Source organism: Canis lupus, chromosome 25, assembly GCF_011100685.1.
Source record: "Canis lupus familiaris isolate Mischka breed German Shepherd chromosome 25, alternate assembly UU_Cfam_GSD_1.0, whole genome shotgun sequence".
Classification (NCBI taxonomy): domain Eukaryota; kingdom Metazoa; phylum Chordata; class Mammalia; order Carnivora; family Canidae; genus Canis; species Canis lupus.
In genome coordinates, this window is record NC_049246.1 from 7,828,318 (window position 1) to 7,849,425 (window position 21,108).

The 21,108-nt window shown below is 37.7% G+C and overlaps 1 protein-coding gene across 1 annotated transcript in view; it reads right to left on the reverse strand.

Moving 5' to 3' along the window:
• Positions 1 to 21,108, reverse strand: part of BRCA2 (BRCA2 DNA repair associated) — a 63,601-nt gene that overhangs the window by 41,934 nt on the left and 559 nt on the right. Inside the window, 9 exon segments of the mRNA NM_001006653.4 lie at positions 573 to 1,679; positions 9,299 to 9,410; positions 9,659 to 9,708; positions 10,456 to 10,567; positions 10,745 to 10,785; positions 10,880 to 10,926; positions 11,552 to 11,660; positions 17,634 to 17,864; positions 20,680 to 20,785. Of these exon segments, the coding sequence (NP_001006654.2) occupies positions 573 to 1,679; positions 9,299 to 9,410; positions 9,659 to 9,708; positions 10,456 to 10,567; positions 10,745 to 10,785; positions 10,880 to 10,926; positions 11,552 to 11,660; positions 17,634 to 17,864; positions 20,680 to 20,746 (1,876 nt within the window). The 5' untranslated portion in view covers positions 20,747 to 20,785.

Sequence of the window (21,108 nt, forward strand, 5' to 3'; positions counted from 1 at the left end):
ATTACCTGAGCCAAAGTTAGATGCTTAACCAACTGAGCTACCCAGGTGCCCCCCGCATCAGCTTTTAAAAACAGGTTCTACAGATGAAAGGCCTCAAAGATGACCTAATCACAATTATAAAGGCAAATGAATTAAACTGCTCTGAGTTAATTTTTCAATCCTCTAAATTCCCTATTAGCCAGTCAAAATTATTAATCTCATTTTATTTAATCAGTGGCCACCACAAGATATTAGCTGTTTAATTGATTTTAATTCTGACATACACAGTATCAAACATTTTTTCTCTGGAAATATACCCAAATCTCAAACAGTTCCTCTGTACTCCAGTTCCACCAAACCTATAATTCACTGAGATATTCCACCCACTAAAATCTTCTCAAAGGAATATAAAAGATATCTTAAAAAACCAAAAAGCTACAGAAGGAAAACTTTCGGTAAGCAGGCAGTATATTTTCTAGAAAGATGAGAGAGACACATATTCAAATAAGAGAACTTGTCACCATCCCTAAAACTATATGCATTATTCTCACTCACACAGACACACACAGATACACATCCCCACACAGAGGTACCTGAATCAGCATTTGTAAATGTCAGGGGTCCTTCAAAAGCATTTGCTTCAAATTGGGTCGAAAGGTTAATTAGTCTTGACTCTTGGTCTTTCTGTGTTTTCAGGCCTTGATTAGATGTTTCATCATTTATAACGTAAATAAACTTTTTTGTTTTCTTTTTCAAACTAGATATTAAACCTAAATTCTTCAAAGCTACAGAAGTATGTTTGATAGTTGCTGGCCAGCTTCCATCATCAATTGAACTTGTACATAAAGAATCCTCTTTCTGAGAGCAAATAGTATGTTTTTCCAATCCACTTTCAGAGGCTTCAGGTTCTTTAAAGTTTGGATTAGTCATATTATTTGAGAACATTGCATTGGACATCCCTTCAGGTGATTCTCTTATCCTGAATATAGACTTTCTGATACCCTGAAGTGGAGAAGCTATTAAAGTAGTTTCATATATTGCTTGCTTTACCGAAACAACGGAATCTTCATGAGATTCAAGACACTGCCCTTCGTTTATCTTATTTACTACTATTTCCTCATTTAACGTCTTCTCTGAATACTTTGGTACATTTGAAATCTGTGGCCAAGAATTTTCCAAAGTAATGAAGTTGGTGCATTCTTTATCTGTGATTATGAGGTCTTTTTCTGAATTATTTTGGTCATAAGAAGTATGCAATAGAGGTGTTTTCTCCATCTGAGCTCCATTTAGACTTGAGAGGGTTAGGTCAGACCATCCAGAGGCTGAAGACAGTACAATTTCCTTGGAGATTTTGTCAGTTCCATTCCCAAAGGGCTTCTCATGTGTTACATTCCAATCTAATGGATGACTGTCATTTGGTTCCATTTCAGATACCAATGAATGTTTATTTTCTTTCATTTGCTTTTTAGCTTCTTCACATTCACTGGTTTTTGTCTCATTAAAAATATTTTTCCTAGTTTTGCTAGTTTTTATTTTTTGTAGATTTCTTGTTTTATATTTAGGAACACATAATGAAAAACTATCTTCTTCTTCAGAAACATCTAGAACTTTTTCATGTACTTCATCCTCTAGGACATTTGGTGTAGACTTTACAAAATGGTCTTTGGTGCTATTTACTTTACCAAATGAATTCCCCAAACCTGTTAAAATTTAAAACAGAAGTATATTAATAACATTTCATAATAGAGTCATATAATTTACACTATTCTTACGACCTTTCTCATAGAAATAGTATATACTAAATAGCCCATAAGGCAGTATTTAAAGGGTTATCCTGAGTGCTAGCTTAGTGCCAGAGTGCCACCCTTCTACTGTTCTTCTGGTAAAGACTGATTCTAATGTCCCCAAAGCCTTTTAGTCATATTCCAGGTCCTAATAACCTTTATCAGCTCTGCACAATTAAAACTCAATCTTAGGATATATATATGCAATTTAACATTCTAAGATTTATCAAACTAGATGTTCCAAATAAATTTGGGCCCCAGGGCACCTGGGTGGCTCAGTCAGTTAAAGGTCCAGCTCTCGGTTTCAGCTCCAGTCATGATCTCAGGGTCCTGAGATGGAGCGCCATGTTGGGAGTCAGCTTGGGGTTCTCTCTTCCTCTCTACCCTTCCTTATCCCCTCAATGCTAAGACAAACAAATCTAAAAAAAAAAAAAAAAAAATCTGTGGCCCTAAAATAAGAGTAAAATATGATTTTACACACACACACACATATATACACAGTTATCCAATCATACACATTTATACATACACACATACTAAGAAAAATGCAGGAGGAGGGGCAAGATGGCAGAAGAGTAGGGACTCCAAATCACCTGTCTCCACCAAATTACCTAGAAAACCTTCAAATTATCCTGAAAATCTATGAATTCGGCCTGAGAATTAAAGAGAGAACACCTGGAATGCTACAGTGAGAAGAGTTTGTGCTTCTATCAAAGTAGGAAGACGGGGAAAAAGAAATAAAGAAACAAAGGCATCTAAGAGGGAGGGGCCCCGCGAGGAGCCGGGCTGAGGCCGGGGCGAGTGTCCCCAAGACAGGAGAGCCCCGTCCCGGAGGAGCAGGAGCTGCACCAACATTCCCGGGCAGAAAGGGGCTCCCAGGGAGTTGGAGCAGGACCCCAGGAGGGCGAGGATGCCCTCGGGTTCCCTGGGACAGTAACAGAGCAACTGCGCGCCCAGGAGAGTGCGCCGAGCTCCCTAAGGGCTGCAGCGCGCACAGCGGGACCCTGCGGACCCGGAGCAGCTCGGAGGGGCTCGGGCAGCGGCTCCGCGGAGGGGGCTGCGGCCCCGGGAGCAGCTCTGGGGGCTCGGGCAGAGGAAGAGGCTCCGTGCGGAGGGGGCTCCGCGGTTCCAGGAGCAGCTGGGGGGGGGGCGGCTCCGGCGGCGGCTCCGCGGAGGGGACTGCGCGGCCCGGGAGCGCGAATCCAACAGCGCAGGCCCCGGAGCACAGGGCACCGGGACACAGCCCAGGATCCAGCCTCCCCCGGGCCAGGCAGAGGCCGGGAGGGCCCAGGACAGCAAGGACGCTCCTGTCCCAGCTGAGCAGATCAGCAGCCCGCCCCGGAGCCTCCAGGCCCTGCAGACGGAGACCTCCGGAGTTCCTGCGGGGGCTGACTCCAGGGCTCCAGAGCTGGCCCCGCCACTAGGGCTGTTGCTCCTGGGGCCTCACGGGGTAAACAACCCCCACTGAGCCCTGCACTAGGCAGGGGCACAGCAGCTCCCCCAACTGCTAACACCTGAAAATCAGCACAACAGGCCCCTCCCCCAGAAGACCAGCTAGAAGGACAATTTCCAGGGGGAGCCAAGGGACTTAAAGTACACAGAATCAGAAGATACTTCCCCCGTGGTTCTTTTTTGTTTTGTTTTGTTTTGTTTTGCTTTTTGATTTGTTTCCTTCCCCCACCCCCCTTTTTTCTCCTTTCTTTCTTTTTCTTTCTTTTTCTTCTTTTTTTCTCCCTTTTTTTCTCTTTCTCTTTTCTTTCCTTCTTTCTCTCCTCTCTTTTTCTCCTTTTCCCAATACAACTTGCTTTTGGCCACTCTGCACTGAGCAAAATGACTAGAAGGAAAACCTCACCTCAAAAGAAAGAATCAGAAACAGTCCTCTCTCCCACAGAGTTACAAAATCTGGATTACAATTCAATGTCAGAAAGCCAATTAAGAAGCACTATTATACAGCTACTGGTGGCTCTAGAAAAAAGCATAAAGGACTCAAGAGACTTCATGACTGCAGAATTTAGAGCTAATCAGGCCGAAATTAAAAATCAATTGAATGAGATGCAATCCAAACTAGAAGTCCTAACGACGAGGGTTAACGAGGTGGAAGAACGAGCGAGTGACATAGAAGACAAGTTGATAGCAAAGAGGGAAACTGAGGAAAAAAGAAACAATTAAAAGACCATGAAGATAGATTAAGGGAAATAAACGACAGCCTGAGGAAGAAAAACTTACGTTTAATTGGTGTTCCCGAGGGCACCGAAAGGGACAGAGGGCCAGAATATGTATTTGAACAAATTCTAGCTGAAAACTTTCCTAATCTGGGAAGGGAAACAGGCATTCAGATCCAGGAAATAGAGAGATTCCCCCCCTAAAATCAATAAAAACCGTTCAACACCTCGACATTTAATAGTGAAGCTTGCAAATTCCAAAGATAAAGAGAAGATCCTTAAAGCAGCAAGAGACAAGAAATCCCTGACTTTTATGGGGAGGAGTATTAGGGTAACAGCAGACCTCTCCACAGAGACCTGGCAGGCCAGAAAGGGCTGGCAGGATATATTCAGGGTCCTAAATGAGAAGAACATGCAACCAAGAATACTTTATCCAGCAAGGCTCTCATTCAAAATGGAAGGAGAGATAAAGAGCTTCCAAGACAGGCAGCAACTAAAAGAATATGTGACCTCCAAACCAGCTCTGCAAGAAATTTTAAGGGGGACTCTTAAAATTCCCCTTTAAGAAGAAGTTCAGTGGAACATTCCACAAAAACAAGGACTGAATAGATATGATGACACTAAACTCCTATCTCTCAATAGTAACTGTGAATGTGAACGGGCTTAATGACCCCATCAAAAGGCGCAGGGTTTCAGACTGGATAAAAAAGCAGGACCCATCTATTTGCTGTCTACAAGAGACACATTGTAGACAAAAGGACAGCTACAGCCTGAAAATAAAAGGTTGGAGAACCATTTACCATTCGAATGGTCCTCAAAAGAAAGCAGGGGTAGCCATCCTTATATCAGATAAACTAAAATTTACCCCGAAGACTGTAGTGAGAGATGAAGAGGGACACTATATCATCCTTAAAGGATCTATCCAACAAGAGGACTTAACAATCCTCAATATATATGCCCCGAATGTGGGAGCTGCCAAATATATAAATCAATTAATAACCAAAGTGAAGAAATACTTAGATAATAATACACTTATACTTGGTGACTTCAATCTAGCTCTTTCTATACTCGATAGGTCTTCTAAGCACAACATCTACAAAGAAACGAGAGCTTTAAATGATACACTGGACCAGATGGATTTCACAGATATCTACAGAACTTTACATCCAAACTCAACTGAATACACATTCTTCTCAAGTGCACATGGAACTTTCTCCAGAATAGACCACATATTGGGTCACAAATCGGGTCTGAACTGATACCAAAAGATTGGGATCGTCCGCTGCATATTCTCAGACCATAATGCCTTGAAATTAGAACTAAATCACAACAAGAAGTTTGGAAGGACCTCAAACACGTGGAGGTTAAGGACCATCCTGCTAAAAGATGAAATGGAAATTAAGGAAGAATTAAAAAGATTCATGGAAACTAATGAGAATGAAGATACAACCGTTCAAAATCTTTGGGATGTAGCAAAAGCAGTCCTAAGGGGGAAATACATCGCAATACAAGCATCCATTCAAAAACTGGAAAGAACTCAAATACAAAAGCTAACCTTACACATAAAGGAGCTAGAGAAAAAACAGCAAATAGATCCTACACCCAGCAGAAGAAGAGAGTTAATAAAGATTCGAGCAGAACTCAACGAAATCGAGACCAGAACTGTGGAACAGATCAACAGAACCAGGAGTTGGTTCTTTGAAAGAATTAATAAGATAGATAAACCATTAGCCAGCCTTATTAAAAAGAAGAGAGAGAAGACTCAAATTAATAAAATCATGAATGAGAAAGGAGAGATCACTACCAACACCAAGGAAATACAAACGATTTTAAAAACATATTATGAACAGCTATACGCCAATAAATTAGGCAATCTAGAAGAAATGGACGCATTCCTGGAAAGCCACAAACTACCAAAACTGGAACAGGAAGAAATAGAAAACCTGAACAGGCCAATAACCGGGGAGGAAATTGAAGCAGTCATCAAAAACCTCCCAAGACACAAGAGTCCAGGGCCAGATGGCTTCCCAGGGGAATTTTATCAAACGTTTAAAGAAGAAACCATACCTATTCTTCTAAAGCTGTTTGGAAAGATAGAAAGAGATGGAGTACTTCCAAATTCAATCTATGAGGCCAGCATCACCTTAATTCCAAAACCAGACAAAGACCCCACCAAAAAGGAGAATTACAGACCAATATCCCTGATGAACATGGATGCAAAAATTCTCAACAAGATACTGGCCAATAGGATCCAATAGTACATTAAGAAAATTATTCACCATGACCAAGTAAGATTTATCCCTGGGACACAAGGCTGGTTCAACACCAGTAAAACAATCAATGTGATTCATCATATCAGCAAGAGAAAAACCAAGAACCATATGATCCTCTCATTAGATGCAGAGAAAGCATTTGACAAAATACAGCATCCATTCCTGATCAAAACTCTTCAGAGTAGAGATAGAGGGAACATTCCTCAACATCTTAAAAGCCATCTATGACAAGCCCACAGCAAATATCATTCTCAATGGGGAAGCACTGGGAGCCTTTCCCCTAAGATCAGGAACAAGACAGGGATGTCCACTCTCACCAATGCTATTCAACATAGTACTGGAAGTCCTAGCCTCAGCAATCAGACAACAAAAAGACATTAAAGGCATTCAAATTGGCAAAGAAGAAGTCAAACTCTCCCTCTTTGCCGATGACATGATACTCTACATAGAAAACCCAAAAGCCTCCACCCCAAGATTGCTAGAACTCATACAGCAATTCGGTAGCGTGGCAGGATACAAAATCAATGCCCAGAAATCAGTGGCATGTCTATACACTAACAATGAGACTGAAGAAAGAGAAATTAAGGAGTCAATCCCATTTACAATTGCACCCAAAAGCATAAGATACCTAGGAATAAACCTAACCAAAGATGTAAAGGATCTAACCCTCAAAACTATAGAACACTTCTGAAAGAAATTGAGGAAGACACAAAGAGATGGAAAAATATTCCATGCTCATGGATTGGCAGAATTAATATTGTGAAAATGTCAGTGTTACCCAGGGCAATATACACGTTTAATGCAGTCCCTATCAAAATACCATGGACTTTCTTCAGAGAGTTAGAACAAATTATTTTAAGATTTGTGTGGAATCAGAAAAGACCCCGAATAGCCAGGGGAATTTTAAAAAAGAAAACCATATCTGGGGGCATCGCAATGCCAGATTTCAGGTTGTACTACAAAGCTGTGGTCATCAAGACAGTGTGGTACTGGCACAAAAACAGACACATAGATCAATGGAACAGAAGAGAGAACCCAGAAGTGGACCCAGAACTTTATGGTCAACTAATATTCGACAAAGGAGGAAAGACTATCCATTGGAAGAAAGACAGTCTCTTCAATAAATGGTGCTGGGAAAATTGGACATCCACATGCAGAAGAATGAAACTAGACCACTTTCTTTCACCATACACAATGATAAACTCAAAATGGATGAAAGATCTAAATGTGAGACAAGATTCCATCAAAATCCTAGAGGAGAACACAGGCAACACCCTTTTTGAACTCAGCCACAGTAACTTCTTGCAAGATACATCCACCAAGGCAAAAGAAACAAAAGCAAAAATGAACTATTGGGACTTCATCAAGATAAGAAGCTTTTGCACAGCAAAGGATACAGTCAACAAAACTAAATGACAACCTACAGAATGGGAGAAGATATTTGCAATTGACATATCAGATAAAGGGCTAGTTTCCAAGATCTATAAAGAACTTATTAAACTCAACACCAAAGAAACAAACAATCCAATCATGAAATGGGCAAAAGACATGAAGAGAAATCTCACAGAGGAAGACATAGACATGGCCAACATGCATATGAGAAAATGCTCTGCATCACTTGCCATCAGGGAAATACAAATCAAAACCACAATGAGATACCACCTCACACCAGTGAGAATGGGGAACATTAACAAGGCAGGAAACAACAAATGTTGGAGAGGATGCGGAGAAAAGGGAACCCTCTTACACTGTTGGTGGGAATCTGAACTGGTGCAGCCACTCTGGAAAACTGTGTGGAGGTTCCTCAAAGAGTTAAAAATATACCTGCCCTACGACCCAGCAATTGCACTGTTGGGGATTTACCCCAAAGATACAGATGCAATGAAACGCTGGGACACCTGCACCCCGATGTTTATAGCAGCAATGGCCACGATAGCCAAACTGTGGAAGGAGCCTCAGTGTCCAACGAAAGATGAATGGATAAAGAAGATGTGGTTTATGTATACAATGGAATATTACTCAGCTATTAGAAATGACAAATACCCACCATTTGCTTCAACGTGGATGGAACTGGAGGGTATTATGCTGAGTGAAGTAAGTCAGTTGGAGAAGGATAAACATTATATGTTCTCATTCATTTGGGGAATATAAATAATAGTGAAAGGGAATATAAGGGAAGGGAGAAGAAATGTGTGGGAAATATCAGAAAGGGAGACAAAACGTAAAGACTGCTAACTCTGGGAAACAAACTAGGAGTGGTAGAAGGGGAGGAGGGCGGGGGGTGGGAGTGAATGGGTGACGGGCACTGGGGGTTATTCTGTATGTTAGTAAATTGAACACCAATAAAAAATAAATTAAAAAAAAAAAAAAGAAAAATGCAATCCCAATGATCCGATTTAGGTAACTTTTGGTATTAATTACTTTCTAATGAGAAAAGGCCTTTACATTTTGTTATTATTCTTATCTCTGTTGTGAGTTATAGGTTTTGTTTTTGTCATATTAGTATCTTTTTTTTTTTTTTTTGTAAGATTTATTTATTTGAGAGAGAGAGCACACACAAGCTGGGGTAAGGGGCAGAGGGAGAGAGAGAGAGTAGCAGATTCCCCTCTGAGCCAAACACAGGGCTGGATCCCAGGACCCTGAGATCATGACCTGAGCTGATACCAAGATTTGGATGCTTAACTGACTAAGCCACCCAGGTGCCCCTACAATAACATCTTGAATGGTATTATCTTACCATAATTAAACATGTTCCTTTAAATCAAGTTAGCTTCAGGGCACCTGGATGGTTTAGTCAGTTGAACATCTGACTTCGGCTCAGGTCATTATATCAGAATCCTGGGATCAAGCCCCGCTTTGGGCTTCTTGCTCAGCAGGGAGTCTGCTTGTTCCTCTCCCTCTGCCCTCCCCCTGCTCTGGCTCTCTCGCTTGCGCTCTCTCTCAAATAAATAGATAAAATCTTACATAAAGTTAGCTTCTACATACAGTATGTTCAGTTATTAAAAAGGAAAAGCAATGTATTTTCTCTTTAAGAAAGAAAGAAAGCATACTTTGATGATGTCAGTTAAAAGCAGTAGCTCAATTAAACAGAAGGACTTACTTTGACTTTTAGCTTCCCTTTGATTTTTGTTTTCTTTGCCTGGACCACAAGGGATAAACCGATCATTTTTCTTCAGACTTTCATCATGGTTAGAAAAACAGCTTTTAAAAATCTGCAAAAGTTATATTTTAAAGTTACTAGTATAAAAACTCTCACTATGTATATATATTCAACTTACAGACAGCATTACTCCATATGAAGTAAAGAAAATCACATATCTGATCAGGCTTTGAGACTTTCTCAAAGACTTAGATAAATCATAAATTGAAGAAATGAATAATGTACGATAAATAATTTTTCAAAGCATTCTAAAAATGTAAGTCACTGCAACAGCATAATCAAGTTATGATATTTACTTACAGCAGTAGTGTCATTAGGAAATACAGCTGCAGATACTTCTTCATCTCTGACTGTAAAAAAAAATTTCAATTTATCTGTACTGTAATTATATACCATATACTAAAGTTAATGTGAAAAACTTAAATATTTTTTGGTCAGACATCAAAAGTCACATATACTACTAGAGTAAATGATGCAGTTGAAACAAAATGAATGGACTCAAGAATGGTAATTAGAAAGGTAAATCAGCATAAGCTACATTCAATTCCTTAGTACCATTCATAGATACATCTAAGAAATTGTGGTTCGATGAGCCGGACTTTAAGGGGATACTATCCATAAAGACTTAGGAAATCAGATGGAGCTATGGGGTCATGACTTAAAAGATAAAGCTTGTAAACTTTAGCATTTATTTCGATAAAAATACTGTCTAAAGGTATATTTTATGTTAAATACTTCTTACTTTTTAACATGCTTTTATCTGTTATTTCATCTGAGCAAGAACAAAAAACACAAAATTCCCAGCTAAAGAGAGAAAAATATGTAATGTATTTTTGCTAGAAAAATAATTTTAAAAATCCTAGTTTGCATATAAATGGACTCCTACAAAATACCACTCCTAGACCACTTAATGTACTTATGATTTGTTCCAATCTACACTAAATAGAATTATTCTGAACTACTAACACACTTATCAAAGATAGTATTATCTAATCTAATAATTATCTTTTCATATATTCTTTTTGTCAGAAGCATTATAGATGACACTGTATTGGCATCATCTACCATCTTACATAATACACATTTGATAGTATTACCTATTAGCACAGTAGAACTAAGGGTTGGTGGTGTGGCTAAAGAACTTGACCAAGACATATCAGAATCCACCTCAGCTCCTAGACTTTCAGAAATGCGTTTTGGTGTCTGACCCTGAAAATAAAGAAAATATTTCACAGAAATGCACTGATGACTAAGAGCATTTTTTCATTTATCATTTTCTGATACATAAGATTGTACATACATATTTCTATAAATATGGGCAAAGGTAGGACATTGTCAGATTTTCAATTGTCAAATTTTCAATTACTACACAATAAAAATACTTACCTTCATAAGCTTCGGTGTATGAAATAAGCTTCCACATACCACTGTGGGTAAAATGAGGAGAAAATTACTACGTTTTATATATTTTTTTTAATTTAAGAGTATTCTAGAAATTAAAAGCCTTGTTTCTAATCATACCCGACTTTTCTCTCTGTGGTGTTACACGTGTACATCGTAGAACAGGACTAAAATGAAAAAAAAAAAAAAAAAAAGACAAATCCTTCAGATTATTCAAAGATAACAAAAATGGCAAGAAGAAACATGATATTTCTTATTTAAAAGAAAAAGGACTCTCAGTCACATTATTGGACTTATACTACTTTGTAATATTTTGTTACTTTTTAAAAAGAAATCTCATGAAGAATTAAGTAACTACTAAATTATGTTTAAAATGTCCACTAAAAGTAATGTATAGATTACTCACAAATTTCAGCTTCTAGGAATTTTATGTTTTGAATTTAAAAATTATGTAAAGTGAATCTATAAAAGCACCATATTCTCTCAAATGATTCAAAATACACAAATAATTTATTTTAAGCTACTATTTCAAGGGCATTGTTTTTCATCATTTTTGTAACTTAAAAACTTTATATCAACAAAAAACAATGAATTAAACATTATAAAAAAATAAATATTTCTAATGTAAAAATTATAATAAAGGTCTCAACCTAAAAATTACTTAAAAATAGAAGATCCTCTTTCATGCTCTTAAGTCAAAATATTAGCATGAAAATTAGATGCATTTCTATAAAACAAATAGCACGTGCAGGAAAATTTTTCATTTAAATATTTTAATATCACACATCATACCTTTCACTAAGATAAGAATTTAGAGGTGGGCTGGTAACATCATTTGCTCGATCCATTTTAGACTTCATTGTGCAACAACTTTTATGTTTACTATCGGTAATATCCTTTCCTGAAACAGTACAGTAATACAGTGAGAATGTATATGCTCTGGATTGTGAATTTTCATTCTCTGGAAGTTTTTATTCTTATTTTTATTTTTATTTTTTTTAAGATTTTTATTTTTTGAGAGAGAGTATGCCAGCATGTGAGCACGAGCAGGGGGAGGGGGGAGAGAGAGAGAGGGACAAGGAGACTCCCTGCTGAGTACGGAGCCTGACTTGGGGCTTAATCTCAAGAACCTGAGATCATGACCTGAGCCGAAGGCAGACACTTAACTGACTGAACCATCCAGGTGCCCCATCTCTGGAAGTACATAAAAACAAAAAGTCTCATCTATTCTGGGAAGGAGAATGTATGGAGAGTTCAGTTTGAACTGGTTTCTCAGTTTACTGATTCCTCCCAAAAGGGTATGTCTCAAGGGATAGATATCCCCTGCCCCATTTAACAAGTATTAAGTATATATGTATGACACTTTGGGAAATTTAATTCATGACAGCTTTAACTTTAGAGGGTTCATAATATAGTAGGAGAAATTTTTTGAAATTCCATACAAGTGAAATGCAAAACAGAATTAAGTCACATGTACTATGGTATTATGGAGATTAAGAATAAAGAAAAGGACATTTACTAAAAACCTACTAAAGTACCAAATCTGATCATATCACTCTTCTGCTGAAAACCTTTCAAGATCTTATTCTCAAGATCAGGCTCAAAGACCAAAACAAAACTCCCAGGGTAACAAGGACTTTCATGATTTAACTTAATTTCTATGACATTCTTTAACACTCTACTTTTCAACCACTTGCATATCCTGCAAGATTGCTTTCACTATAGTTCTTTACAAACTGCTTCTCTTTATTTTTCTTGATCTGGAATATCCTCTTGCAGGCTTCCATTTTGAAACTCCCTCCCCTGGAAAAATTTAGTGGTTCCTAACATGAAATAAAGTGATTGCTGCTGCCATATGTTCCCAGAGTTTATTATGCACCATTCCTACTTTCCCTAATAGAATGTGAGCTCCTTGAGGTAGAGATCTTGTCTTATTTATCACTGTATCCTTATGAACTGCAATCAATGCCTGGCGTTACAGTCACACCACAATTTCTGGTTGAATGAATTAGCCATGATTAGAAAATAAATCTGTTGTTGAACACATTTACTTTCAAGCAATAGTGCTCAGAAAGGGTTTCTAAAGCTGTATGTGGCTCCGTCAAATGCCATTTACAGTTTTTTTCAATATTGCTATTTCCTATCACAAATATGGCATTCGAGGCACTTATTAATCCTAAAAATTGCTTTAAAACAATAGTTTGGGGACGCCTGGGTGGCTCAGTGGTTGGGCACCTGCTTTCAGCCTAGGGCGTGATCCTGGAGTCCTGGATCAAGTTCCTCATCAGGCTTCCTCCATGGAGCCTGCTTCTCCCTCTGCCTGTGTCTCTGCCTGTGTCTCTCTCCGTGTGTCTCTCATGAATAAATAAATAAAATCTTTAAAAACAACAACAGTTTAATTGGTCCTATGATCTCCAGCTTAGAAAAGTTTTGGGAAAAATAAATCATGTCCGTGTTAATAAAATAAGGCAAAGACCAAACTGAGAACTGTTTGTAGCAGCACAGACAAAACATATTTTCATTTCTCAAGTAACAGGAAATGGCCATAATCACTAATAAGCCAAATATACATGTGAATTAAAGACCCTACTTTTACAAAATATCTAACCTCCTTCCCTTTTTTTTTTTCCAACCTCCTTCTCTAACGGGACTTTTAGTTAAAGATACTAAAAAGCACCTAATGTATTAAAATATTCACCTCTTTCCCATTCACTTTAACAAATATCTTAATTAGGAAAAACACTGCAGTTAAGTAAACCAAAAAATGAGATACTCCTATACACTTATAATAGAATGGTTAAAGTCCAAAACAAAGACACCACCAAATGCTGATGAGGACCTGGAGAAGGGAAAACTCTCATTCACTGCTAAAGGAAATGCAAAATGATGTGGCCACTTTGGAATTTAGTTTGCAGTTTCTTACCAAACTAAACATACTTCTATCATAAAATCCAGCAGTTGTAATCCTTGGTATTCTCCAGATGAGTCTGAAAATTTAGGTCTACACAAAAACCTGCACATTATATAGCAGCTTTATTCATAACTGCTAAAACTTAGAAGCAACCAAGATGTTCTTCAATAGGTGAATGAATAAGCAAACTGGTACATCCATATACAGCATTATTCAGTGATAAAAAGAAATGAGCTATAGCGTGCCTGGGTGAGTTAGTTGGTAGAGCGTTGGGACTTTGGCTCAGGTCATGATTTCTGAGGTCCTGGAAGGGATCAAGCCCCCTGTCCAGCTCTGTGCTCAGCAAGGAGTCTGCTTCTCTCTCCCTCCATCACCCACTCATGCTCTCTTTCTCTCAAATAAATAAACAAAATCTTTAAAACTATACAAACAAGAAAATGTAGAGGAAACTTACATTGCTAAGTGAAGACAAAAAAATGAGCTATCAAACCACAAAATGATGTAGAGGAAACTTGCTAAATGAAAGAGGCTAGTCTGAAAAAGCTAACATACTGTATGATTCCAACTGAATGACATTTTGGAAAAGACAAGATTATAGACAATAAAAAGATCAGTGGTTGTCAGGGGCGGGGGGTGGGTGGGATGTGAACGGATGGAACACTAGGGATTTTTCAGTCAGTGAAACTATTCTGTAAGACACTATAATGGTGGATACATGACATTATGTAATTGTCAAAATCCACAGACTGATATAAAGAATGAACCTAATGTAAACATATGACATCAGTTAATAATAAAGTATCAGTTCTGGCTTAGCAAATGAAAAATCTAAATGTAAAAAATAAAAAGTAAAAAAATGAACCAGGCAAAAATAAGTTCATACCCAAATAAACATTTCCCAAGTAACCTGTGAATTGCATAAATAGGCTGAATAATGGTGAGATTAAATTCAGATGATTTTATGCAAAAGGAAGGACTGCTGAGAAGCTGAAATAGCACATTTCCCTATGAAACTTTAGGGATAATTCTTTTTAAAACATTAGATGTTAGAACTAAATAAGTAGGTTAAAAAACAGCTTAAGTCTTAGATTTTAATACTAAATTTAAGCTACACAAAACCAAAAGGTTTCAGGAAAGCACAATCAGAATTATTTATGTACTATAATCTTAAAAAAATTTAATTTCTTTGCAGCAAGCCCAGAGTAGCCCTATTAATTCTTTCCTAACCTTCCCTAATTATAGATAGACCAATTCCAATAGGTTAAATTAGAGAATAAACCAGTGATTCTAGGTATGTCTTTCAAGTTTCAGCCTAAACTGGTTTACGGATATTTTCCTAAGCACATTAAGATAGCTGCTCCCTTTACTATGCCCACAACATAGCACTTTGTATATGTTCCTACTATAGCATATACTATACCAGTGTATTTATTTATATATTTTGGCCTATACAAGACTGAGTTCCTAGAAGTCAAAAGCCATCTATTCATGTTCGTATCCTTAATGCCTACTAAGTTGCCAGGCACAAAATAAGCATGGAATATTGAATGAAAGATGCCCCCTTTTCTGTGCTCTGCATTTTATCTGCTAAATATTCCTCAAGGCTCTATCCTAGGCCTCATCATAATCAATTTCCTCACTACATGGGATGACTGCATCACTTTCCAAATAGGTAGTTGGTTCCTATAGCTTTCTCTGTTTATATTCTTCCTTTAGTTTCAGTCTTGTACTCCCCAAAGCCTTCCGGACATCACCTTAACACCCTATTACTGTCCCAAATTGCAGTCCAAAACTCAATCTATATTTTTCATTCTTTCAAGCTTTTTCCCTTCTTAAACCTTTTTCACCTCCAGTGCTTACAGTGTCTATGAACATCACCACTGTATTCATAGTTATGCTCTAAACCTGTGATTTGATCCATTCTTTGAAATCTCCAGGTCTAGGCTACTATGGGGTCTTACAGTTCCTATCTTCCACATCCACCTCCACTACCATTACTCTAATTCAGGCACTTGGCCCCCTACCACCTGGACCATTACACGTCTCATAACTGGTCTCCCTGTCTTCAGTCTTCATTTCCATGAGAATCACCAGTTTAGTTTAAAATGTGCACTTATGGGCTCTATTTCTAGAGATTCTAATTTAGTAGATTCAGAGTAAGGCTTGAAACCTTCTCTTTCATTCAGCATTTTAGGAGATTCTCATGATCTAGGCATCACATTTTGAAAAACCCATCTCCAAAGATTGCTGGCAGTTATTGAGCTTTGCTTTTTTTTTTAATTCATTTATTTATGACAAAGAGAGAGAGAGAGAGAGCGCGTGTGCACACGAGCGCATGAGCACCTGCAAGCAGGGGGAGGGGCAGAGGGAGAAAATCCTCAAGCAAAATCCCTGCTGAGCATGGAGACTGATGCAGGGATTGATTCCAGGACCTTGAGATCATGACCTGAGCTGAAATCAAGAGTCGGATATTTAACTGACTGAGCTACCCAGGTGCACCAGTTATTAGGCTTCCTAAAGCAAAACAAATACTCATGTATTCTATATTTACTGAAACTTTGTATGCCACTGGTATCCAATAACATACAAGAAATTTTTGTCCCTTACCTATATCCTCTTTGTATGTGCATTTTTTAGTACCACGAATTTCTTCTTTCATAGCATTTATTCCACTATAATTGCTTATGTAAGTCTCCTCCACTAGAAGCTAACAGGAGTGCGATAGGGAAAACTTCTAGGAGGCAGACAGTAGAGTCAAGACCTGAAAGATGAGCCTAAGTTAGGTAGATAAAAAGGTAGGAAAAAAGTAACTAACTTATGGGCAGAGGTAACAATGTATAAAGAGCCATAGAGCAAGGTGGTTCCAAAAAGAAATTCAGTATGAATGAATGGCAAATTGAAGATGGGTGAGAGGGGGATTATGGCAGCATGAGGAAAGAGTTAGTAAGAGACCAGATTATAAAGAACCTTGTAAATCATATTAAGGAGTTAAGATATTATCAAGAAGGCAAAGGGACATAATCAAAAGTTTGAAGCAGGTAGTAGCATGATAAAATTTACATTTGATTTTTCTGCTCAACAACCGATCAAATAAATTCATTTTAAGTGTGGCATTCAATATCCAGCTCTACGTGCTTTTTTTTAGCCTTAGGTTAAACTTATTGGTCCCTTTTAGATATGCAATATTCCAAGCAATCTGAATTACTTAACATTCTCTTAAACTACATCATCCTCCTCCTGTTTTCCCCTCGGCCTAGTACATTATTACTCTATTTTTGAATCTCACCTATCCTTCAAAGTTTAATTCAAATGAATCACTCCCTAATTCCTCCCAAACCTATTCATGTTCTTTCTTCTCAACTTTCTTTGTACTTTTTGTACTTTGCTTTTCACATATACCACATTCAATCTTAAGACTGTTCCCCTTCTACTGTCAATTCTCCTTGAGAGTCATACTCCAAAAAAATGGACAATATGTCACTTAAATAGCTAATAAACACTTGAATAACTGAATATATAATTTCATTACATGATTGATTGGATTATCTGGTGCATATGCCAGGTAAACTACCACCAAGTCAAAAGACATTTAAAGAAAACTGTTAAAAATAACCTTTTCTGTCCTCTGTGATAACCTGCAGGAACGGAGTTTATTTAATTAACATCAAAACAAGTCCTTTTTTTGGTACAGGAAAGACATAATTTAACAAATCTCACTAGGCAGAATATATTAATCAAAGGAGGGAGGAAAAGGACCACAACTAAGTACCCATGCTGTTTTATTTAATCCAAATTCATCAGACATTATTTTCACTATCTCCATTTTCCAAGTGGGGAAAGTGAGCGGAAGAAGTTGATTTGACCAACATGACACAATTAACAATAGATCTGGGAGTTTTAACATAGGTTGGTCTGAATTCCTGGTATATGTTTCTCCCTAGTTTACTGCACCACATTACTTACCTGAATCTAATCTGTATTTATCTAATTCTTTTAAAGGAGATTGTTGGTATATTGGCTCTCTGAATACTATTGGAGTTGAAGCCAACTGATTATAAGGTTTCCTTTGTGGTGTTTTAAATAGGTTTGGTTCATAGCTGATTTTATAACCAGATTCTTCTGTGGGTTCAGAATTATAGGGTGGAGCTTCTAAAGAAAGTTCTTCAAACCAATTAAGGCTTATTGGTCCTAAATCTGTAAGAAAAATAAAAATTCCACCTTGGTTTTAATCAGTGACAGGTAAGTTCATGAGTCTGTAAAAATCATAATACAGAAAAGGACGCTTGACATTTTGACTGTAGATTACTTTGTTAAAGCATATTAATTAAACAAGATTATTAACCTATTCTCCTTTCAATCTGTAGCAAGGTATAACAGTTTACAAAAGTTACAAGGTAATTGCTCCAAGCTATATTAGCTAGCTTTACTAAAGTTTTCTTTCTCTTATATTCATGATTCAGAAAGTCATAGTAAGAATGCATTCCACAGATACAATTTAATTACAAAGACTATATATAAATCGATGTGAAAAATCTATAAGTACAGGAACATGTAGACTCAGAAATAAAATAGAATAAAAAGACTCTTTGTTAAAAAAAAAAAAATGACAAAGTCTCTACTCTGATGTATCCACCCTTAAAGTACTGATTTTCATCGTGTGGTCTGTGGACTATGGCAGGGGCTGGGCAGGGGGAAGGTCCCCAAGAGAATTTCAGGAGACCATAAAGTAAAAGCTATTTTCATAATACTAAAGCACCGTTTCTCTTTTTCATAATGTTGACATTTGCACCTCTGGTGGATAAAACTGATGACATCTTGGCATGAGTCAAGGCAGTGGCAATAAACTGTGCTAATAATTGTATACACATCATGCACTTGTCAAAAACAAAACTAAAAAGCGAGTCTAAATTAAAAAACCATAAATGAAGCAGGAAAAATTAGTTTTATAAAGCCCAACCCTTGAACACATCTTCTTAATATTCTCTGTGACAAAATGTAAAGTATGCATAAAGCATTTTTGTATACTAAGTACAACAGTTGTCTAAAAAAGCACTCATGAGGAGTTAGGAGCTGAATTAGCACTTTTTTCATGGAAAGCCATTTTTAGTAGAAGGAATAACAAATCATTTTGAGTTGGGTAATTTGGTAGGCACTTTCTTGAAAATGAAGTGAGCCTGTCACTGCAGAAAAAAAGTTTGTTGCCAATGATAAAATGAGGACTCTTTTTTATTTAAAAACATTTAAAAGTAGGCTCCATACCCAGTGCAGCATCCAATGTGGGGCTCGAACTCATGACTCAGATGAAGGCCTAAGCTGAGATCAAGAGTAGGATGCTTAACCATCTGAGCCACCCTTTGGGCACCCCAAAATGGGATCTTTTAAATGGTAATTAGAATTTCGTTAAACTTTGGAGATGCCTGGGTGGCTCAGCTGTTGAGTGTGTGACTTTGGCTTAGGACATGATCCCGGAGTTCCCGGATCAAGTCCCGCATCACATCAGGTTCCCTGAAGGGAGCCTGCTTTTCCCTCTGCCTATGTCTCTGCCTCTCTCACTCTCTCATGAAGAAATAAATAAAATCTTAAAAAAAAAAAAAAAAAAAAAGAATTTTGTTAAACTTTATTTGCCTCTGTAAACTTGACATCTTCCTAATCTTAAGACTTTTCTGATGAGGTCAGTGAATTAATGAATTTAATTTTTACAGTTTAAGACAATGTGTCAATATATGGAATATCTGTGTAATTCAGAACACTGACATTTTCCAAATGATCAGTGCCTGATGTTACAACACAGATAAAAGATTTATTCAAAGTGCAAGAAAGACTAATAGAATTAAATGTAACAAAGAGGATGAAAGTTCATAATATGGTATCCAATTCCATACTGCAACTCTTAAAACTACTACTTGTCAAGTTTTGGTGTATTATCAAAGAAAGATACCCACAATTAACTGAAGACTACTGAAATACTCCTTTTTTCAGTTACATTGTTGTGTGAAGCTGGCTTTTTTTTATATACTTCTACCAAAACAATATACTGGAACAGATTAAATGCAGAAACAGAGGCACCTGGGTGGCTCAGTGATTGAGTATCTGTCTTTGGCTCAAGGCATGATCCTGGCATCCTCAAAGGGAGCCTGTTTCTCCCTCTGCCTGTGTCTCTGCCTTTTACTGTGTCTCTCATGAATAAATAAAAATAAAATCTTAAAAAAAAATAAATGCAGAAACAGGTATGAGAATCTAGCTATCTTCTACTAAGCCAGATATTAAAGAGAACTGCAAAATTGTGAAACAGTGCCACTCTTCTTTTTGCGGGGGAAAAGGGGGGGGGGAGACAGTATTTTTCATAAAAATGTTTGTGTTAAAAAAATGTTTGTGTTAATATGCAATGGATTTGTTATTTTTAAGTGAATAAACATTTTTAAAAACAAATGCTCCTTGAAGTCCTCAATCATTTTCAAGAGTGTAAGGAGTACGGAGACTAAAAAGTCAAACAACTTCTGATATAAAGTGACAGTACCAGGATCCCTGAGTGGCTCAGCGGTTTGGCGCCTGCCTTTGGCCCAGGGTGCGATCCTGGAGACCCAGGATCGAATCCCACGTCGGGCTCCCGGTGCATGGAGCCTCCTTCTCCCTCTGCCTGTGTCTCTGCCTCTCTCTCTCTCTCTCTCTCTCTCTCGAATAAATAAATAAAATATTAAAAAAAAAAAGATTTAAAGTGACAGTACCAACGCTTAAGGTTTGCTAAAAGTTCTGTGCTTTAAAAACAGTTCTTCCTACTGCTCATCAAGAGGTGAGTCTCCTCATTATCCCTAAGGTTCTATACTTATCATTTGGATAATGGTAAATGATCATTTTCTTAACTGACTTACGACCGCATTGACAGAACAGTTCATAGTGAAAACAAAAACGTGAAATGTTGGCTTCTTTTCAGCAAGCATGCACAGTTACGTATTTTTCTGAAGACATTTTCTCAGTGTAAATGATCGATGTATATAAAATTTGTCAATACCTGCTTGATTGCACCGCGTCTTAAAAATTTCAAAAAATGTTGGCCTCTCTTTGCATCCAACAGGCATTTTTATCTACAATATTACTCCAGTGCTTGGTAAATAACTCTGCAAAAGACACCAAAATAACACTTCACAGGGATGCAGTCCTGGTTAACCGACTGAGGTAAAATCAGAAGCTGATAAACACACTGCTTATGTACCTCGGTCCTATGTTTTGGGACAATAATCCAACTCACTGCGACCATGGGAGCATTCTATATATACGCTGTCCAGTACGGTGGCACTAGCCGCATCAAGCATTCGAAACGCGGCAGGTGTGGCTCACGGACAGCACTGTAAATGTTATTTAAATAGTGTGGCTGGGGGGTGCACAGGTCAGCAACAGGTTCCTATTAGAGGTACCTTCTGACAACGTCACATCAGTAAAT